The following is a 21,479-nucleotide window of genomic DNA, read 5'->3' as shown; positions in this document are numbered from 1 at the left end:
TTCATTCAGTTGCATCGTGCAACAGTGTGAAAGCCCAGCAATTCAGAGTTAATGGGAGGGGAAAAAAAACAACAAAAAATAACAGGCAGGCTGTGAATGCAGGTTGAGACCCAGCCCCTGACATTCCTATCTGTACCTGTGCATGCTGCGGAGGGACTGGAGGTGTGCCGGAGCTTAAGAGAGCCACTATTTACCCGCTGGGCCGGAAAGCCTCGAGGAGTAGGAGGAGGAGGAGGAGGAGAGGCCAGTGGGTGCATTACTCGGTTTAGACGTGGCCAGGAACAGAAAAAAAGGCTTTGAAAATGCTGCCGACAGCAATTGTCAGCATAGCTCTCGCGCTTTCTCTGACACAAACACACACTGCAGTTCACACATCCATTCATTCTCTCTTTTTTTAATGGATACATGTGACAGGATTTGCTTTGTATTGCTCCTGCTAGAAAGAAACAAAGACATCAATTTAAAAAAAAAGAAAAAGAAAAGAGAACATTTTATTAAGGGGCAATATTTCCGTATAAACTTTGTACATCTTGCTTTTATTTAAAATAAATCATTGAAATGAAGTCTCAATCTGCATGATTATATAGTTTGTTGCCTATAAAATCAACATCAGTTTATTTTATACAATAGGCAATATTTTGCATATTTTATGCAAGAACAACAAAATAAGGAATCAAATGACTAAATAAAAAAAACACCAATTTATATCTATTAAAAATGATTAAATAAATAAAATAAAAACAATTCTGACTCTGCCTTGGAGTACTGCAAATATACCAATGGCATATGAATATAGTAATTTTTCAGTACCACGGTGTGCATTTATATATATACGTGTGTGTGTGTGTGTGTATGTGTGTGATTGTGAGCAATCCAGAATAAAGGACCGGAAAAAGGCCGTCCACAACAGTTGTACCATGTGCCGACTGGAAATGCGTTATGCAAATGGGTCAGGGTTAGGGTTAGGGTTAGAAGTTTATTAAGAGTTTGTGTGTGTGTGTACATGTTTTTCTATACCGATGGGGACTGAAAAGAGTAGTTCACTTTTAAAAAACTTTTGCTGATAATTTACTCACCCCCATGTCATCCAAGATGTCCATATCATTTTTTCTTCAGTCGAAAAGAAATTAAGGTTTTTGATGAAAACATTCCAGGATTTTTCTCCATATAATGGACTTCAATGGGAACCAAATGGTTCAAAGGGCTTCAAAGGGCTTTAAACGACACCAGACGATGAATAAGGGTCTTATCTAGGACCCTTTGAGTCATGACTCAAAAAAAGATTTATTCATTTTGATGAACGAGTTCGAACAGGAGAATTACGAACGCGCATCACAGAACAGAGCAAGGTGACCATTTGTGCTTATAAAACTTAAACTTTTTTATTTATTTTTGAAATGAGCGATCGTTTCGCTAGATAAGATCCTTATTTATCGGCTGGTGTCGTTTAAAGCCCTTTGAAGCTGCACTGAAACTCTCATTTTGACCTTGAACCGTTTAGTTCCCATTGAAGTCCATTATATGGAGAAAATCCTGGACTGTTTTCATAAAAAAACCTTCATTTCTTTTCGACTAAAGAAGAAAGACATGGACATTTTGGATGACAGGAGTGAGTAAATTATCAGTGAAAGTTTTTTAAAAGTGAACAACTCCTTTCAGTCCCCATCGTTATAGAAAAACATGTGCACACACAAATTCTTAATAAACTTTTAATGAGTGACCCAATGTTTTGCTGACCTTTAAAGTTGGTGCAGTAAGCAACAGTTTTTATCATTTCATCCGTTTCCAATGCAAATTGTGCCGTTTTTTTTTTTTTTTTTATCCTTTTCAGCCTAAGCTTCTCCAGGTCAGTCTACCTAGGGTTGTGTCACCAAGTGTATGTAAATGCAGATATCGGATATGGGTCACTTTTAAAAGAAGATGTAAGCTGGTCATCAACAAAAGCAAAAAAAAAAAATAGATATAGTCAACAAATCAAAATTTGCAAGACCTTCAGTGTAAATGCAGCCTAAGATGTCATGTTGACTTGAAACAACAGGCCCAAATACAACATGTACCCAGGATTTTGAATTTTATTGGCATTATGCAAGACAATAGAATAAACATAGCACACAATCATCTCTGCCAATCAGAGAATATCCAAAATCATTATTCCAACTAAAATAGTTTGGTTGTTTAACATACATTTAATAAATGTAAGTAGTTTGTTTTTTTCTCAGGTTTTTTGTTTACCGGATTAGTCTTTTGTAACCGAGTTAACCATGCATTTCTTGTAATATCCGATATTGCTGAAGAGGCTTGTGATTACGGTACTATAACAAATGACAGTAGCATTCAGGCATTCAAGTAACTAAAGTCATCTAGACTGGTGACAACTTCAAACAAACAATAACAATAAAAAAGTGGACAGGGAAAATTAAGGTGCACTGCAAATATATATTCTAGGAGAAGTACAAATTCCATTTCCAGTCTGAAACACATCAATGAAGTTACTTAATCATTTACTATAAAGTTAAGCTAGACAAAACTTAAGAAGAAGAGAAACGGTGCAGTTGTACTTTACATAACCAGCTTGACCATTAAGCAAATTCTACCTAAACTTGGTATATATTAATACTGCAATGCAATTCAATTTGCCAAGGCCTTATGGGTGCAACAAAGTAAAGAGAATTAAACTAGTCTAGTTCCATCATCATCATCATCATCATCTAAGACAGCTAATCCATGTTGGTAGAAGACATTGCATAGGATGTCTTGGCTGCATATTTCTAGGGATCTTTTGCAGTTTGTTCGACCCACACAAATCCAATACTCTGCATGCAACGTGTGGGAATCTTTTTTTTTTTTTTGTCTTCTCGAAGTAATAAACCAGAAATTTATGGGCTGAGGCCAACTGGGAAGTAATGATGTGAAACTGAATATTAAGAGTCGATTTGCACTCATTCAAAGTTCAGAAAATCCTTCCATTTTTACCGAGTTCAGTTCAGAGCGTTTGGCAGAGACGCTCGCTTTATTTTATTTTTTTTTCTCTCTCTTCTTCCTCTTCCCCTCAGTGGGATCCAGTCCAGTTCATTTGACGGGTTGCAAATCATCAAGGAATTTCACATTAGGGAGGAATGTTTTGGTGAGGCGACCTTGAAAGAGACAGAGTTGAATGAGAGTGAAGCTTGTTTTTTGGAGGTTTGCCATGATGGCCTTCATTGTGCAAACTGCATACAAGCAAGGTTATGAGAGCCATTATCAATGAAGCAAATTACATCCGGCTTGCATGTCCAAGTTAACAAAGGCATAATCAGATCTTGTGTTGTTTTGGCACAAATTCAAGCCAGGAAATTGTGTTAATAAAAGGCACTTCCACAATAGGGTAAGAAGTGTATTTACACTTATATAAAAAGAAACACAAATCATGTTATTTTGCTGTGAGACATATTAGATAAACTACTTTATCTAGCGTGATACATGACATAAAACAAATGTATACTCTAGTAAAATGATCGCTTTCATATTCTCGACTTAATGCAACCATGACATTATTATATCCTGTTGAATTAATATAATTTTTTTTTAATTTGTAACTTTTAACTGCCATGACACCTTCATAACCATGACATGACACATGTTATGAATATGAAGGAAGTTTTATGCATGTTTATGACCGTCAGTAAGTGTCTTTCGCTCAATAATGACTTTTTTAATGCAAATATGACATTGTTTGAGATGTCTTTGTCTTGACAACTTGACATAAAATGAAGTTAAACTGGCATGTGGTTGGCTTTGACATTGGCTGTCATGAGGCATTATAACTGTGTCGTGAATATTTTTCGTGACCTCAACTACAGTGGTACTAATTGAATTTGTCATTAAAAAGTTATAATGGCTTCATGACAGCCAATGTCAAAACCAACCACCGGATAGTTTAATGTAATGTTAACCAATAAAGCTAGGTGGTTTCTTAAGTTTGATCATTAATCTGCTATGTCATGTTTATGACCGGTTGTGTTGTCTTAGTAATGTCAAGTTGTCATGACAAAGACACTGACAGGTTATGATGTATTGGTTAAAGTAACAAAGACATCCCAAACAATGTCATATTTGCATTAAACATGTCATAACTGAGCGAATGACACTTAATGACAGGTTATAACATGGTTATAAAGGTGTCATGTTAGTCTTATGCACACCCCTTCAAGTAAAGTGTTAAATACAAATTTTAAGAAATTGTAGTTTTGACTGTATACGTGAAGCTAGTTATTATAAAAATGATCAAACAAATAGTTTAGTTCTACTAAATTCAGCAATAATTACACTACTAGTGTAGTCACTATCACTTGTTGCACCAAACACATAATCAGTCAAATTCAGTCAAGCCAAGCCAATTTGTTAATGCATAAATCAGCCTCAGTAAAGGCACATTTCACAAAGACAGACTAAATAAGAAGGGAAATATATACTGTTTTTATTTTTAGAAAGTTAGTTGAGACCGAGTACATATACATACATACACAGATGTATGTGAGATTTCGCAAACATTAAATGATAATATGTTATGTCTACATCGTCCAGTTCTATTCACATGCAATGTTTTAAACACACATTTTGGCTGCTATTTCCATGCTTGGTTATTATGCATATTAGGCAATACCTGACCGAATAGGAAGTGTTCCTTCTCAAGGCAACAAATAACATGACAGCCATAGTAATTAGGCTCACCACACACACACACACTAAAAAAATGCAGTCAGCAACAGTTTCAAGTGTCAAATTAAAGTCTTGAGTAACAGCAGCCAAATATTTAACCACATAAAAAAAAAAAAAAAAATCAGATACTACTGAAACAGTAGAAACACAGGAGAGCATGATGGATCATCCCTTTACACAGCTAAACCAAACTTTAGATTGATATCAAATAGTAGAAAACTCTTGCATTGAAGTATGATATAATCTGCAAGTGATTTATAAAAGTTAATAAGTACTTTAAAAGTAGTTATCTTTGATTTAATTGATTATATGAATAAAACAAATCAATTACACTGTCATTCCTTATCCAATTTTCTGTCCTTGTGGGAAAAACATTTTTGGTTCCCATGAGGAAAAAGGCTTAAAATCAAACCAAGTAATTGCAGGAAGTTTTCTATGATAGGTAGGGTTAGTATAAGGGGATAGAATATACAGTATAAAAATCATTATAAAACCCAACATGTGCGTGTGTTCGTTTAATGACATCCTCACCTCTAGTACAAGAGGAAGAAGCGGGTTCGGAGTGAAGACACCATGCTTTCTGACATGTTACGCACTTTCAGGTAGTTCACAAATCCTCTGAAGAACAGCAAGAGTCCTGGAGTGGATGCAAGACAGGTCATAGGTCAATAACTAGATGTTCGAAATAGCATGCCTACTTAAAAATCCACAAAAAGAATATAAGAGGGCACTGCGAGCATATTAATTCACACAATATCGGAATCCATTAAAGCCTAATCACAGCAGCAAGTTCACTAATGCAAAGATTATAGTTTGTTAATATTATTTGCATTTAACAAATTTTGAGTTCCACTTTGAATTTAAAGTCATGTCGTCTTGTAGTCAGTGAACCAGCAGATGGCGCTAGAGTACCATAGACAAGATGGCTGGCGAATGAATCTAAACAAAACTCCTCAGGACTTTTATTTCAGGGTTAAAATAGTTCATGTTTAAGGTCTTACCAAGAACAAGGAAAATCCACCAGAGCCAGTACTGCCCATTGAAGTATCCAGTAAAGTAATCTGAAAACTGAAAAGAAGAATAAAACCATTGAGTTTCACGCTGATTGAATTCACACTCATCTTTGATTCACTAAGTTTTCCACTAAACTAATTAAGAGACTCACTCTCACAATGAGGATCCATTTGATGAGGGAGAGTCCAAAGCCGCAGATGGCCCCGTACCGGCCAGCAATGGTGTTGGTCAAACAGAAAGACAAGCAAAACCCAATCCAGTTGAATAGAAAAGCCACTAGATACAGAAACAGAGAAAGTGTTGCATTAAGGAGAAGTGACATCAAATATATTTATATTAGGGCTGTCAAATGATTAATCGCGATTAATCGCATCCAAAATAAAAGTTTGTGTTTACATAATATATGTGGGTGCACCGTGTATAATTATTGTATATAAATATTAATACACACGCATGCTTGTATATATTTAAGAAATATTTTCATGTATATTCTGTATATAGATTTATATATAATTTATATTATATATAAATATTTTATATATAAATAATATTTTTTCTTAAATATACATGCATGTGTGTGTGTATTTATATACAGTATATACAAAATAATTATTTACTTAATGTAGTTCATTATCAGACATTAATATGCATTACTGCTTTTACTTTTTGACAGGTTTTTATTTATATTTTACTCTATTTTGTCCTTCTTAAACTTCGAACAAGATTATGTTTATTTATAATATGTGTAGTATGTTTTGTGTGTATTGTGAGCACTATTGCTGCTAATGCACTTTAATTTCCCAACTGGGATCAATAAGTGCTACTACTACTAATGAAAGAGCGACTAATCATTCATTAAACATGACTGGACTGTGATGCTTTACTGGGTATGGAATAACGTGACGTGTAATACATCACACCACCACCAGATGGCGCACAGAGAGCACTAATGGAGCTGGTCAACACACAAACACTGCGTCTGAAATCACTTACTCTCCTGAGAAGGTCGTTGTTTTGAAGTTATTAGTTTGCGAGCACTAACACAGTATTTTCTATATGGTATGAATGTATGTAGTATTAATTTAATCCGGATGTACTAAATCCACCATGTTGTCACTGTCAAGTGACCTACCAGCATCAGTTACGTCACTTGGCTTTCATTCACAAATCCTCTACCGTGGCCTCATGGGATTGTAAAGTGTCCATTGTATGCACACTTCGGAATCTCACTGGACGTAGTAGGTCATCCGGGTATGAGTATTGTGAATTCGGCTTTTTATGTATTTCACCTACTGTATAGTAGGGATGCATGTGATTTTGGATGTAGCAACTGCGTTCTTAATTATGCTTATCTAAAATATAATATATGCATATGCTAAAAGGTTGACAAAAAAAACTTACTAAATTGTATGTTTGTGCATGAATGAAATTTAGAATCATTAACCCTTATGCTGCATTAGGGACATTTTTGGTCTTTTGCAGTTTAATTTCTTTGACCATTTTGGCTGTTTTAATGCAAATGGTATGAAATTTGGCAAAATTGTGACTTTTTGGATACATGTAAAAAATGTGATCCCATTTTGCAAAATATGTATAACACACACTGTGTAGATCAAATAGTAACACTCAGTACCATAAAGACCAAAAATGGCCCATTGAAACCCATTAAAACGTTGTTTAAATCTGAGGCTGTCAGTAATACATGAAACATGATTTTTGCACAAACATCCTTTCATTTTGAAGCAAAAGCATTATATTTGCATTATATAGTGTATTCCACCAGATGACGTCACTACATATTTATTCCCTATGGGTGGAAATGCACCTTATTTTAGGCAATAGGCAATGTTTAATAGGTGGCCATTTTTGGTCTCTAACGCGCTAAGTGGGATTTTTTGCAAAGTGGGACTGTGATAATCCAAATCTAAAGTTTTCTCTTTGCATTTAGTTTATTGAAAATAATTGAATTTTTGTGTTTTTTCCTCTTATACAAATAGATGGTTTCGCAAACAAAACTGGTAATTAAAGGGTTAAAATCCTTAAATTGAATACATTTTTGGTAGTTATGATGAGGACTGATGCTGGTTAAAAGATTTAACTTGGTAAAAGTGGAAAATAATAATAATATATAATATTTTAGGCAATGTTTAATATGTGGCCATTTTTGGTCCTTAATGCACTCAACGGTGTTGAAAATCTAATGCAGCACAAGGGTTAATCCAAACATGAACGTGTCGTGTGTGTACCGTAAACAGTCCGCATGACTTGACTTACTAAAGAAGGCCAGCATAAAGATTCCATCATTTCCCACCCTCAGCTGATCAGCATCACTGAAGTCATCCCGAACCGGAAAATCCTCATCCTTTTTTAAGTAGATGGATAAAGAGAAACATTCATTAGTGTTTTCGAAGCATATTAGAAGGTAGAAGTGGCTCAAAGATCACCATGGTTGTAATGAGACAATGTTTACATAACTGGACCAACAAAAAATTATATGTAGATGTTAGCCAATCATATCACAGTACATTTACATATACAAGCAAATACAGTGTTTAAGTAAGGGTTAGGGAGCAGGTGGAAAATACTTATGAAGGACTAAATAACTTCTGTTTTAATGCATGAACAAAAAACTTGATATATACACTTTAAATATTGATATATTCACTTTATATTCCAAAAAGACACTTAAAAAATAAAAATAAAGACAACAACATGGTGATGTAACTCCTAATTCTGTGGTTTTTCTAAGCTTGATTACTTTCCTTTCAGCAAACACTTTGATCCAAAAACGCTTTAAGTGCACTCTGGCAGCAGGGACAGGCCCTTCAGTGCAACTTTGAGGTTAAGCATTTAGCTCAATGGCAGATTTTCTGGGAAATCCCTTTTTTTGTTTTACTTTTAAAGAAGTTCAACAGAAAATAAAAGATCTGTCTTCTACTCAACTTCATGTTGTTCCAAACCCATATGACCACAAAAAGAGGTTGCTGTTTTCTATAATGTCTCTGCATAAACATCGTGAATGGTGCCACACATATGGTGCCTTTAGATAAATTGCAGCAGGTTCAACATCAATGACATCATTTAAGGCTGACAAATAAATGCATCTAAAAAAAACCCGTTAAATTCAGCAAATGACATTCGCCATTACATTACTTTGAAATACAGTACTTAAAGAGTAACTAAACACTTAACCAACTTTTTTTTCTATTCTATCTGTAAGAATGGATCTTTATTAATACAAGTCATTGATTCGAGTAACTTTCTTGACATTTGTGTAAAAAGTGTTCTATTTCTACAATATATATGGTGTAAAAACATCTTAGTGCTGCCCTCTTCAGGTTGAACGGTGGCTACTGCAGTTTAATTTTTCTATTGGATGTTCCGCACTTCGTGACGTACGTAGGTTTCAGCTCTCCGCGCGATCTACGCCCTTGGCAGTACAAAAACCATCTTGTGTCGTCAAAACCACTGTAGGGAGTCAGGAATTGGGATTGTGAGTATTGAAAACGATCAGGATAGAGTGTTTTAGCATCTATTTCATCCCCTCTATCTCCGCTGGGGTCAGCCCACTTTTTCAGCATTTTCAAATATTGCCAGTGGGTGGAGTCAGGCTCTGACCAAGGGTTTAGTTACCCTTTAAAGGGATACTTCATCTCTGGAAAGATAAATGTGCATTTAAAATGGATCATTTATATAGAAATTGTGAAATTATTTTTGAATTTGGAGCTTTCCAGACTGAGAAAAGCCAGAAATTGTATTTTTGGCTTATGTGGATGAAAGACAACAACTCCCAGAATGCACTTGCTTCGCTGCCCTCGGAGGCCACGCCTACCGGTAACAGAGCGCAGTAGTCTCCATGATGAGTCTGCCCGAAAATGTGTTTCGAGATCGCACAAAATGTCAGCGATTCGGCTTTTGCGTTCTACAGATGCCATTCATTATTGGCGCTTTTCCACAACACTACCAGCTCAGCTCGACTCGGCTCTGCTCGGCTCGCCTTTGTTTGGTTTTCCACTGTGTAAAAGTTGTACCTGTTCCTGCTTTCGGGTAATTTTTTGTACCACCTCCAGCGAGGTTCTGAGCGAGCTATGGCGATACTAAAATATCACGTGAAAACAATGCCGACTGCTGATTGGTCAGAGAAAATTGTCACCATTCACTGCGTCATCATTACACGCACCAGATGGTGTATTCAGAATAACCCGCTATTTTTAAATAGTATTTTTAAATAGTAAAATAGATTTTTTTCCAGACAAAAAATACATAAATCTCTCATCTCAGGGGGATATGAGGGTGGAAAGCATGATAATTCGAAAATACTAGAGGTTTTCTACTAATACAAAGCTGAAGAATCCCTTTAAGACGTATCTGACTGCAAGACTACTTAGTGTTTTTCATTGTATGAATTACTCTTGTACAGCATCAACATTTCTATGTGTGTTTCACGGGGTTTGGAATGACATTAGGGTGAGTAAATGGCCAAATGTTCCTTTTTTTTATGAACAACTCGTTTATGATTCAGCCTACGCCTATGGTAGCGGCCAGCCCAGCTCCACATTGCTACCGCAGCTCAGAACTGTAGCGGTTGTGTAACAAGCAAAAGTCTAGAATAACGCTCTAATTCATTCTTTGTTTCTCTAGTGATTTCATAACAGTGCTCGAGCACTTGGGTGCTTGCTTTCTCTCTCATGTCCTCGTTTTGCAATTACAAAATAATAATAATAAATGTTCCTTGAGCGCCAAGTCAGGATATTAGAATGATTTCTTAAGAATCATAACATTACAAATGTCTTTATACTGTCAATTTTGATCAAATTGATTCATCTTTGCCAAATAAAAGCATTACTTTCTTTCAAAAAAATATCTTACTGATTCAAAACTTTCAAATGGTAGTGCATAAATGTTTATGGCTGCATACCTCTTTTATTATTTTATTTAGCAAGTAGTAAATTAAGACTTCATTTAAACAAACGCTGTGTGGAGGTCATTGAGAGAGAGAAAAAAAGGAAGTTGGTTCTGAGAAAAGCATAATTTATTTGCAGATGTGAGTTTTGTTTGACATTCATTTATCTTCTTAAGACTGCCCAAATAATACTTTTTGGGGCCACATTACATAACACTTCTTGATCTGAGCTCAGAGAAATCAGAGTATCTGAGGGATTCTCTATTTAGGTCATGGTTTATATGGCACACCACATCCTCAAAAAGGTTCTCCTTATGTTACTGTTAAAAGCTAATCCGACACCATTTAAAAATCAAATCAAAAGATGCCCCATTTCATTTTAATCGTCATCAAATCATACCAGCATTACTACAGCAATAATCCTTCCTTCGAGGGACTGTTTTGAACTTTACCGAAGACGTGGTGGAAAATTGTGCGAGTCGAGGACTTGGGAGTTTCTTTCTGCAGAACATGTGGGCGTGATGGATGAGATACTCACTCGTGGAATGACCTCCACCGCCGAGGCAGCCATGGCTGCTGCTTTAGCCTTCTCTGCCTCGTCATAAGTGGGCAGAGAAGTGGCAACGCTGTATGGTGGAGGAACGGGAAATTCCCCTGGATATGTGCTCTCTGGAAGAAGAAAAAAAGCACAGGTCAGGTCATACGTCACACATTTCTAGCTATGAGTATTCCGAGGGAGCAGTATTTCAAGGGAGCGCTGTTTTGATATTGCTTAGTCAAAAATCACTATTGTTATATTTACTATTGAGAATATTGTATTATTCTCATACTTAGAAACCCATAACAAACAAGCTCTGCAGGGATCGGACTTAGAAGTTTCTCCTTGTGGATGACAAAACAGGCAAAACAACTGAGAATTTCATCCGAATATCTTAAAGAACTTGAGGCTCTTTATACTTAGGAAAATAACTAGTAACCTAGCAACCATCAAGAAAACCTTAGCAACCACACAGGGGTGCGTTTCCCGAAAGCATTGTTAGCCAACTATGGTCGCAAGTTGGTTGCAATTTCCATTGAACTCTATTGGTAACGACGGAACTTGCGACCATAGTTGACTAACGATGCTTTCGGGAAACGCACCCCTGTATAGTAAAGTGTAAAAATCTCCCACTGGGAGGGGTAAGATTTTTGTAATGTTTTTGAAAGAGGTGTTGTAATCTCACCAAGGCTGCAATTATTTGATCAAAAATACTGTAAAAACAGCAATCCTGTAAAATATTATTACAATTTAAAAAAAAAAAATTTGTTTGAATATATATAAAATGTAATTTATTCCTGTGATGCAAATTTGAGTTAGTTGTCACATGATCATTCAGAAATCATTCTAATACGCTGATTTTTCTGTAAACTTATACATTTATTAGATTTAGACTCCTCGACTAACCGTACGTTCACACCGTCGCCGACTTCTTTGGTCAAAGAAGCTCTGGCCGCCCTGTCAAGCACGCTTATCAAAAAGCACGGGGAAGCTCGTTGACGCTTTGAACGCTCAGACGTTGCAGGGAGAATAGAAGTGTCACAACATGAAATGTAATAAACAGAGTAAACAAGCAATACATTGAAGAAACCTTTTATAATGACAACATTTTTCATAACCGTTTCGGTCACATTTGGTCGAAAATAATAATTATTATTATTTGCATTAGTGCAATTGGTCAAATCGTTGCCACCGTGAGCAAATTAATTCCCGCTTAAAACGAGCGTTCGTAAATATTTCAAATAAAAGTTGCGCTCATTCTCAAATGTGTATCACTGGATCATTATGGCAAAATCGCGTAGAAAAAGTTGGTGTGTTTGGTGCTTCTTTACTGTATTTGCGAAGAAAACGTCGGACTTGGAGATTATCAGCTTCTCCTCCATTTTCTCTGAACTAATGTTTTGGTAGGAACGAAAGTTCACATCGTATGTTCAGAATCAGCGAGAGTGAAGGACGTCTTTATTCTGATTGGTTGCTGGCGTTGCTGAACCGCGTCATAGCTCATTACCATAAAGTTGAGCTTCTTTCGACTTTCAGATTGACGCTCAAAACGCGACGCCGAGGAATTTGACGCTTTGGAAGTCGGCGGCGGTGTGAAAGTACAGTTAGATTTATTATTTTCAGGATTCTTTGATCAATAGAAAGTTCAAGAGAACAGCATTTGCTTAAAATAGAAATCTTTTGAAACATTGTAAATGTCTTTACTTGATCCATTTAATGCATCCAAAAAAGTGTTAATTAAAAAAGAAATAACTTACTGAGTCTGACCCCAAATTTGTTTAACAGTAGTGTACATTAAAATGTGTCTAACTGTAACCAACAACAATGACACTGTAATATTTGCATACTGAACTGTGATTGGTCTTCTATTCCAGAATCCACATTGTTTGTGTCATAACAATGGCAATTGATGTATCATTTCATTAATGCATATTGAAAACGTTTCTATTTTATTGACATGCATACACATTAATTCTTGTCTAGAATTCCTGCTTCCCTTCCTTGCTCTGGAAAAAAGTTTTTGTACCTGGTGCAGCGGTTGCTCCGAGCGCCACACTAGTATATGGAGGGGGCGGAGCATCCGTATCCACCGCGGGGTTGCTGATGCCTAACTCAGCGGCAGCGGCCTGGGACGATGTGGACGGCTCGCCACCGGCAGCCCCTTCAGAGGAGTCGTCTTCATTGTGCAACTGGGGAAGGACAGAAACAAACGTTCAGACTTAAGTAACGTTACTTCAGTGACAAGTTCTACATTTTATGATTGGTAATGGTTGTGGTTTGCTATTGGTCGAGCTCATGTGAGTGACAGGTTGTCCCTCCCTCACACCAGGAAATCAAAATGGACTAATTCTAATTGTTTAATGGATCTTTGCAGTGTTTATTTTAAATGATTTATCAGTGTACATCATTATGACAGAATTCCTTTGGCCAGAAGAAACGTGTATAAAATAATAGTTTGTCCCAATGGCTGTGATTATCCTAAATCGTATAATTTTCTAAAGTGATACAACAGATCGGTAGGGATTATAGCGTTCATTATTCTGACTTTATATAGAATTATAGCATTATTCTGACTTTTTTTTCTCACAATTGCGAGTTTACATCTCGTAATTCTGACTTTATTTCTCACAATTCCGTGATATAATGTTGAAATTGCGTGTTGTAAAGTCAAAATTGTGAGAAATAAACTATTCTGAGGGGGGAAAAAGTTAGTATTTTTTTCCCCTTAGAATTGGCCTGAAAACTCGCAATTGCGAAGTTGCGAGTTTATATCTCACAATTCTGAGAAAAGATGTCAGAATTTCGAGATATAAACTCGCAATTGTGTAATGAAGTCGGAATTGCTAGATGTAAACTTGCAATTGTGAGAAAAAAAGCCCAAATTGTGAGATAAAGGAATCTTTTTTTCCTCATAATTGCGACTTTATATCTCTCAATTCTGACTTCATATCTACATATATCTCTTTTTTTTTTTATTCAGTGGCGGAAACAAGCTTCCATAGGAACAGTGTTTAATTGTATATTTTTGTTAATTCTCTGTTTGGTTGTTAAGTATTGAGGTGAATGTATCTATCACTAGTGTCAAAGACAAATTTTCACAATTTTCACATTTTTTATTCATGCCTCTCGTTGAAAAAAAATTACCTGTTTACTAGCGTGAGGGTGGGACAACCTGTCACTTACATGAGCTTGACCAATAGCAAACCACAACCATCCAATCAATCCCCACCGTACAATTTTTTTTTTCGTTCGAGAAGCCATTTCACTCAGATATAGGCTAAATCGCAAGAAGAAAGGACAATCGCAACTAGTCGAATCTGACAAGGTCTTGTGTCTTGCATTAGGTGAAATGACACCATGATGTACTCAACGAAGGGAGGATATCATCTAACACTGCTAAGAACACGTCAACAACTTGGACTCTAGGGAGGCATAACCTTACTGCCCTCTCCCAGCAATCAACAAAACAATCTGTAAAGCTAAACTTCAAGAAAAAGGTGTTGAAACAAAATTAAACATTCAGTTCAAAAGGAGCCTTACTTCTTAATATTCATGAAGTAACCTGAAAATGTCTTCCAGGCATTGAGGACTAATGGTAATTTGACAGTTCAAGATTGCAGGGGACGTATTTGGCACATCAGATGCACAGTTGTCTGCCAAAAAAAGTTAGCAAACAGCGAGATTCACACAGTAACAGGAGAGCGATGGTAATGCAAACCACAAGACTGAGGCACAAGGCTCTGCACCTGTTTGAAGTGTCGTTAAGAAGTAACCGTCCAAATAGACATGAGGGGATTCGACCTGGTGAAATTAGTCTGTTTTGCATACGTGGCAGTTATTCAGTGACTTACATTGACAATCCTCTTAGTCACAATAGGGTATCTCCGTGTCAACTCAACCGGAGGTACCGACTCAAATGGTTAATTTGGACTATTTTTTCTGAAGAAAGACAAACATGAATAGTAAATGAAAGACAAAATATGAAATGCCATTAACGGAGTATTCCACTATATTTTTTTTTTCACTTAAAATTTAAAACCAAATTAGAGTGAAAATGACTTTAGAAAGATGGCAGATTGGTAGGTCTCGTTAGTAAATTATGTTCTATTTATTTAGCAATACTTGTTAGCCTGGTTAAAACCAGACCATTCTGAGTTGTAACTGAGTTATGGTCTGGTAAAGCGTCATAGACAAATCATTTCCAGAGGGAGCGTCACCAACGGATAGACCAAAAACCAATCAGAGCGATGAAGGAGATGACGTATGCAGAGTTGTCTGTTGTCTGCTTGGTTTTTAATTAAAAGGACGCGTTCAAATCGCTTAAAACAGACGCGATAGCTGATTCGAACGAGTGATGTTCGACGGCGGCATCCATCTTTGTAATGTAGGCTACAAAATCTGCTTCAAAACCCAGCGCTGTCGTCATTGTGTAAAGCCCGCCCCAACGTTTCTGATTGGTGCCTCGATTTTGGCGGATTGGAAATGGGCTTGAATGAGCTCTTTGCCAGACTAACTTGGAAGTCGGAAGTTGTCCGGGTTTTCCCAGGCTATATACTTGTTGCATAAAATACCAATGGTGACAGCTTCCACCCTCCAGGTTGGTGGTCCAAGGCATTGTTGTCCATCTGTACTTCCGGGATTCTTCCCACCGGAGCCTCGTTTCGATTTCAAAATGGCGGCTGCGTGAAATTAGCGTATTGAAATCGCTTCTGAATGCACGATTGTTTTAGATTTTCAAATATGCGATCACGCATACTCTTGAGTATAGGGAGCAGCAGTACTGACCACACATTTTACGAGATAAGATATTTTGTCAATGATGCTCAGGATCTGTTGCAGTTGCACACCAAGTTCACATGAGAATGATTACACATGAAGCCGTATCAAGGACAAAGCGGGCCAATGGGGAATCAGGTTCCTCTCTAGTCTGCACTGAGAACAACAAAAGACAAACTGAACTGCCATTAAAGAAACACACCAACTGGCCAGAGACAAATAAAGTATCTCAAGTGGTTTACAATGGGCTGTTGAGGAACTTTCAGAATGGAGATAATTAGTACATCTTATCTGTGTTATGGCTAAGACTGCACAGAATCAGTGTTTGAAAGTCCCTCAAAAGGGAGTTATTATATCAGTGACAGTGTCACCATAGATATCTATATAAAGGCTAGATATCTCGTCCACGCTGCTGGCCAATGGAGATCGACGTCAGCACCTGGCGGCCATCTTGTCACAGGCAGCTCGCTCACTGGTAACATTGTTTTAATGATGCATGTACTTTTTAAATCACCGTAACTTGCTCGATTTTCTACCGATTTTCAAACGGTCTGGTTTGTTATAAACGGCAGAGATGTAGTTATAATACTGCATACCTTAGGAATAATAAGTGTATAACTAAATAATCATCCAGAATTATAGCCACGTTTATAACGTTTGTAAGAAACCAAACCGTTAGTAAATCCGTCAAGATTTCAACGAGAGATAAGAGTATTTCTTACATCAGATACCACAGAGCCCGCCAGAAAGCCTGTCTGTGACAAGATGGCCGCCGGTGATGACGATAAATACTCCGCCGTGAGACATCTAGCCTTTATATAAATATCTATAAGTGTCACTGTTTCTGAACTCCTGAAATGCCTCCATTGTAGTCTCGAGTTTTCTTCTAGGAACGAACATGTCACAATATTCCTCATTTAAATAATTCCCACCCATTTGCAAAAAGGGGGTGTTGCGCTGAGTTGTTTAAGAAGTGTGTAGAAACGTGTGGTTACGATAAAGCGGCGAACATTTCTGACACAAGCATGAAGCAGTTGACCAATCGATACTGATCCAGAATACAACATATCGACGTTTATTAAAATCTCGACAGAATATCCAAAGACAAATAACAAATACAGCGGGATAGTGCGCGATCCTGTAAATATGGCGGCAGACCCATAATGCAACACTGCGTGACGTCACCTTCACATTCCCTATTACACATTTGGTTGCTATAGCAACATTCTAAGTTTTTCCTAGAAATGATGAAAAGCAGTCCTGATTACTCAGCACTCCAGGAATTGAGTATCAGTTGCTGTGCTGTTCTCTGAAAATGAAAATATATCATAGAGCTCTCCTTGTTACCAAGACTTGGAGACCAGAAAATGACAGGGTTTTTGATGAAGCATAAAATAACTTTAAGTGAAGGCTACAATCAGCCTTAGTCCCTGTTAAATAAGCGTTTACCAAGAACCAGATTTTTACTCTCATTTATCAAATCCAAAGTCTACAATCTGTGTGGTCAGTACACAACAACTCTGTACATGTTTAACTAGAAGCTGCCCTTGTTTTTTGTGATACACAAAGTACTCTAATCCAAAAAAAACAAGGTCATTTTTATAAGGTGTTTGCATAAAAAGATATTATTTTCTGGGAACCTTCACATACTTTCCAACTGAGCAGTGAATCACCAGATTTCCATAATAAACAAAAGGCCCTGGATCCACATTACAGGGCCAGTTCTCTATTGTTCAAGGTGGAAAACACACACAAACTTGTGATTATAATGCACTTGGCATTCTTTGTGATACATTAGAAGGTTGTACTTCTTTGAAAACCAAGTGAACTGTCAACCAAAAGGACATTACATTTGCACCCAAAGCCTCAAAATGCATTTCAACGTCCCAAACACAACCATGACCCCTCAAACTGCATTGCAATGCTCCAAAATGTGTTTATATCCCAAACATATGATGTGTCAAAATGTTTTTGAACACACCCAAGCGCACTAATGACAACACATAAACATGATTAAAATGCTTTAAAACTTTGTTGAACACCTCAAACACACCTATGATGCGTTCAAAGTTCAAACATGCCAATATAATGCCTCAAAGTGCATTAGAATAATCTAACAGCTCAAAGTGCATTTTAACATTCTGAGTCATTTTAATTTCCCAAGTGGGTCTGTGACGCCTCAATTTGTAAGAACAATTTAAACGTGCCTACGATGCCTCAGCATGCATTTGAGGGCCCCAAAACAGACTAAATAGTGACTATGTGGCTTTAAATGTATGACTAAATAAATTAGGTCCAAACATTCTTAATCATAAACAACAGCATAACTGGAGCAGTGGATTCATTTCATTACACAGCATCTCAAATGTTGGTTTAGTTATTCTGAGATGAATGAGGCAAAGTCATCAAATTGGTTGGGAATAATGACCTCCCCGAACGGTCTCACATTATTGCGCTCGCGAACACCAGGCATCCGCCTCCAAACGCAAGATAACGATAACATTTATTGCGTTCCATCAGTTATGATGTATTAAAAAAGAGTGGCTTCCCCAATTGCAGCAATCCTCATTTTTGAATTATTTTTTAACACATTTTAAAATGCACTTATGTCACCTTAAAACTTCATTTGACTCAAACTGCATTTGAACACATTGGATTTGCATTGGAATGCAAAGCATGAGTCTGTGGCGCTCCAAAATGCGTTTGAACGCCCCAAAACCTTAAAAGGTTCAGAGTGCACCATATTTTCCCATTGAGTTGGAACGCACCCGTGATGCTTCAAGATTTAATGTCAAATGCGCTCAACATGTCTATGAGCTTCAAAATGCATTTGAATGAATGCCCCAATTTCCCCAAAATCATCTATTATGGCTCAGTGTGTAGTTGAACATTCCCCAGCACAATTCTTTAAAACCTTTTTAGAGGGGCAAATCAAGTTGTTCCCGAATATTCTAAAATAGTAAATCTGTTGTATTCATTTATTTTAAGATTTAATATTTTTATTTTAAAAATGGGCCTGTGACGCCTTAAAATGAGTACAATTTAAACGTGCAAACTATGCCTCAGTATGCATTTGAGGGCCCCAAAACATGCCTATAATGACAATAATTTGCCTATGTGGCTTTAAATGTTGCAAGTTAACCTGTGACAACTCAAATTGCATTTTGAATGCACCTGTAACACCTCAAAATGTGTCTGAATGATTAAAAGCGCTTCAAAATGCATAATAATCCAAACATGCCTGTGATATTGTAAGGTGTTTGAGCACCCCAAATCACACAACAGCTAAAAATGTATTTTAACATTCCAAATGTGCTTATGTCGACAGTTCCAAGAGCACCTGAGACAACTCAAACTAACTTGGACTAACACACTAGTTGTGTTTCAATCCACCTACTCTTATGCGAATTTACTTATGGAGTAATTATTTGTGGGTGTTTTCAAACAGGTGGTTGTTTATAAATCATCCAATGAAAATGATGCCCTTCCCCCGACCCCACCCCTAAACCCTAGCCTCAATGTGAAGTGGGCAAATCAGGTAACGCGGTCGAGAACACCCCTCCGTTTATGGCCACGCCCACTGATCTGGCCACTCCCATTACTGTCCTGAAGATAGATACCCAATAGCAGGCTTCTTGGAATTTTGGGATATCAGATTAAAAACAAATTCACATAAACTACGATTGAGACTCATTTACCGAATAAATCCCTCGTAACATGTGACTTTGAAAAATGTCGAGTTTTTGTTTTTTTTGTTAGTTATTTGACAGGGACAATGTAGCCTACATTAATTGACATTACTGTAAATGCACCAGAATTAGCCAAAAGGCTATTTTTCATCTGTTGTCCCTGGACAGATCTTAAAATTGTCTACCTAAAATGAACAACAATAAAAGATTACAATGAACAATAATAGTTTGAGAGTTTTGATTGAATATATGTCTGAAATTTCATTAAACAACAGCATAACCGGGACTAACCAGTGGATTACTTAAAAAAATTCTTTTAAATTGATTTATTATTTTTATTTCCATGGTTTTATTACAAATTGCAAAGTGAAACGATGGCATATTTGTGGTTTTGCTACAAAATATAATGAACTTCGGTTATAGCCACTGTCTCTTGCATCCAGATGTGTTAGGAGGCGTTCAAACAGGACGCGTTCTTGAGCCTGCTTTAAATTAGGGCGAGATTATTAAAGAAACTTTACCAACGCGTCCATTCAGTTGAAGGACGTTTTGCTTATTTCAACGCAAAAAAACGCGTCCTGTGTGAACTGTCTGCCGGGTACTTTGTCGCGGTGCAGATGTGATGATGCGGAAGTCACGTAGGCTACGATTAACGGTACACGGGTAATGACAGTAATCAGCACCAGCTCGGACATGTCCGTCTATTGTATAACATGACATATTTGATCGACTTATATAACGATGCGTGATTTAGACTTACCACTTGGTAGCGGCTCGCCGCCTGGTCCATTTTCATATACGACCAGCCCAGCCAGCGGCGAATAAAACCGTAAAACCTTGATTAATTCAAATTAAAGGCAGCTCCCAATCTTACTTGAGATATGGAACGGATCAGTCATAGACGGAGACCTTATTTTTTTCTCCCCATTTACTCAATAGACATGATTTAACGCGAACGGTCATGAGATGCGGTCGAGTCCTACAGTGAAGAAAGAAAGCGAGTGGGAGGAGGGAGGAGATGCCCATGACGCAACCGTGACGTCGCACTGGGGACGTCAAACTGTTTTTATTTATTGATATAGGCCTACAGAGGTAAACACATATAATTATATTTACAAAATGTTTACTAGTGCTAGCCTATATATTCTCACCAGTTAATGAAGGGAGTTTAAGAAAAATAAACTTTAGAATTCTGTTGTAAGGGTATATAGGCTATGATTTTTATGTAATTCGAGCTCTGTGTGTTTTTGGAAAAACTGGCTGATGTTTACACCTTTTCCCCTTTAATATCTGTCCTTGTAATGTACATGGCCTTCAAGGTGACCTGCCTAGAAAAGTTATGTAAACATTGTCCTAAATTAATTTCATAATGTTGACGACACCGTTGCGTTGACTGATTTCTATCTCAGTATTTATTTCTTATCTGTGATAATTATATTTGAAAGGTCAAAGAGTGATCCTGTGGTGTCAACAACTATACCAGATTGCAGTTCTGAAATCAAGCATGCATATCTCCATCTACTGGACAGATAATGCAAAGATTGTGGACTGTAAATTAAATATGATTTTTTTTTTTTTTTTTTTAAGATTTAAAGTTAAAACGGAGACGGAGATACATCAGCTTTCATACAAGATGTTTGGGGTTTATTTGGGAAAAGCTGGACAAAAAGTAAAGACACAACAAACAAACAAAAATCTCTTAAAGTTCTTTCAATTGGTTTGAGTTTAAAGTGCGATTATTGACTTTGGTCTCAAATCATCTGATATCTCAAATGTGTTTTATATAAAAAGCCAATGTCTAATCAACAATAGAACATAATAATATAGCTTAACACAATCACAATATTTCAAGAGACATTGA

General features: G+C 36.9%; 1 protein-coding gene across 1 annotated transcript; it reads right to left on the bottom strand.

The window, feature by feature from the left end:
* Nucleotides 1–3,034: 3,034 nt before the first annotated feature.
* ndfip2 (Nedd4 family interacting protein 2) lies at nucleotides 3,035–20,608 on the bottom strand. Its single transcript, XM_039648337.2, has 8 exons — nucleotides 20,379–20,608; nucleotides 13,180–13,342; nucleotides 11,154–11,284; nucleotides 7,987–8,074; nucleotides 5,864–5,988; nucleotides 5,700–5,766; nucleotides 5,230–5,335; nucleotides 3,035–3,134 (listed from the first exon to the last, which is right to left on the bottom strand). The coding sequence occupies exons 1-7, from the start codon at nucleotides 20,412–20,414 to the stop codon at nucleotides 5,232–5,234; spliced, it is 714 nt and encodes a 237-aa protein (XP_039504271.2). The 5' UTR covers nucleotides 20,415–20,608; the 3' UTR covers nucleotides 3,035–3,134; nucleotides 5,230–5,231.
* Between the last annotated feature and the right edge of the window lie 871 nt (nucleotides 20,609–21,479).

The sequence above is a fragment of the Pimephales promelas genome, chromosome 6, assembly GCF_988280905.1.
Source record: "Pimephales promelas chromosome 6, fPimPro1.hap1.1, whole genome shotgun sequence".
Taxonomy (NCBI): Eukaryota; Metazoa; Chordata; class Actinopteri; order Cypriniformes; family Leuciscidae; genus Pimephales; species Pimephales promelas.
The sequence above is the reverse complement of the archived record's forward strand: the minus strand, read 5'-3'. Positions and strand labels throughout refer to the sequence as shown.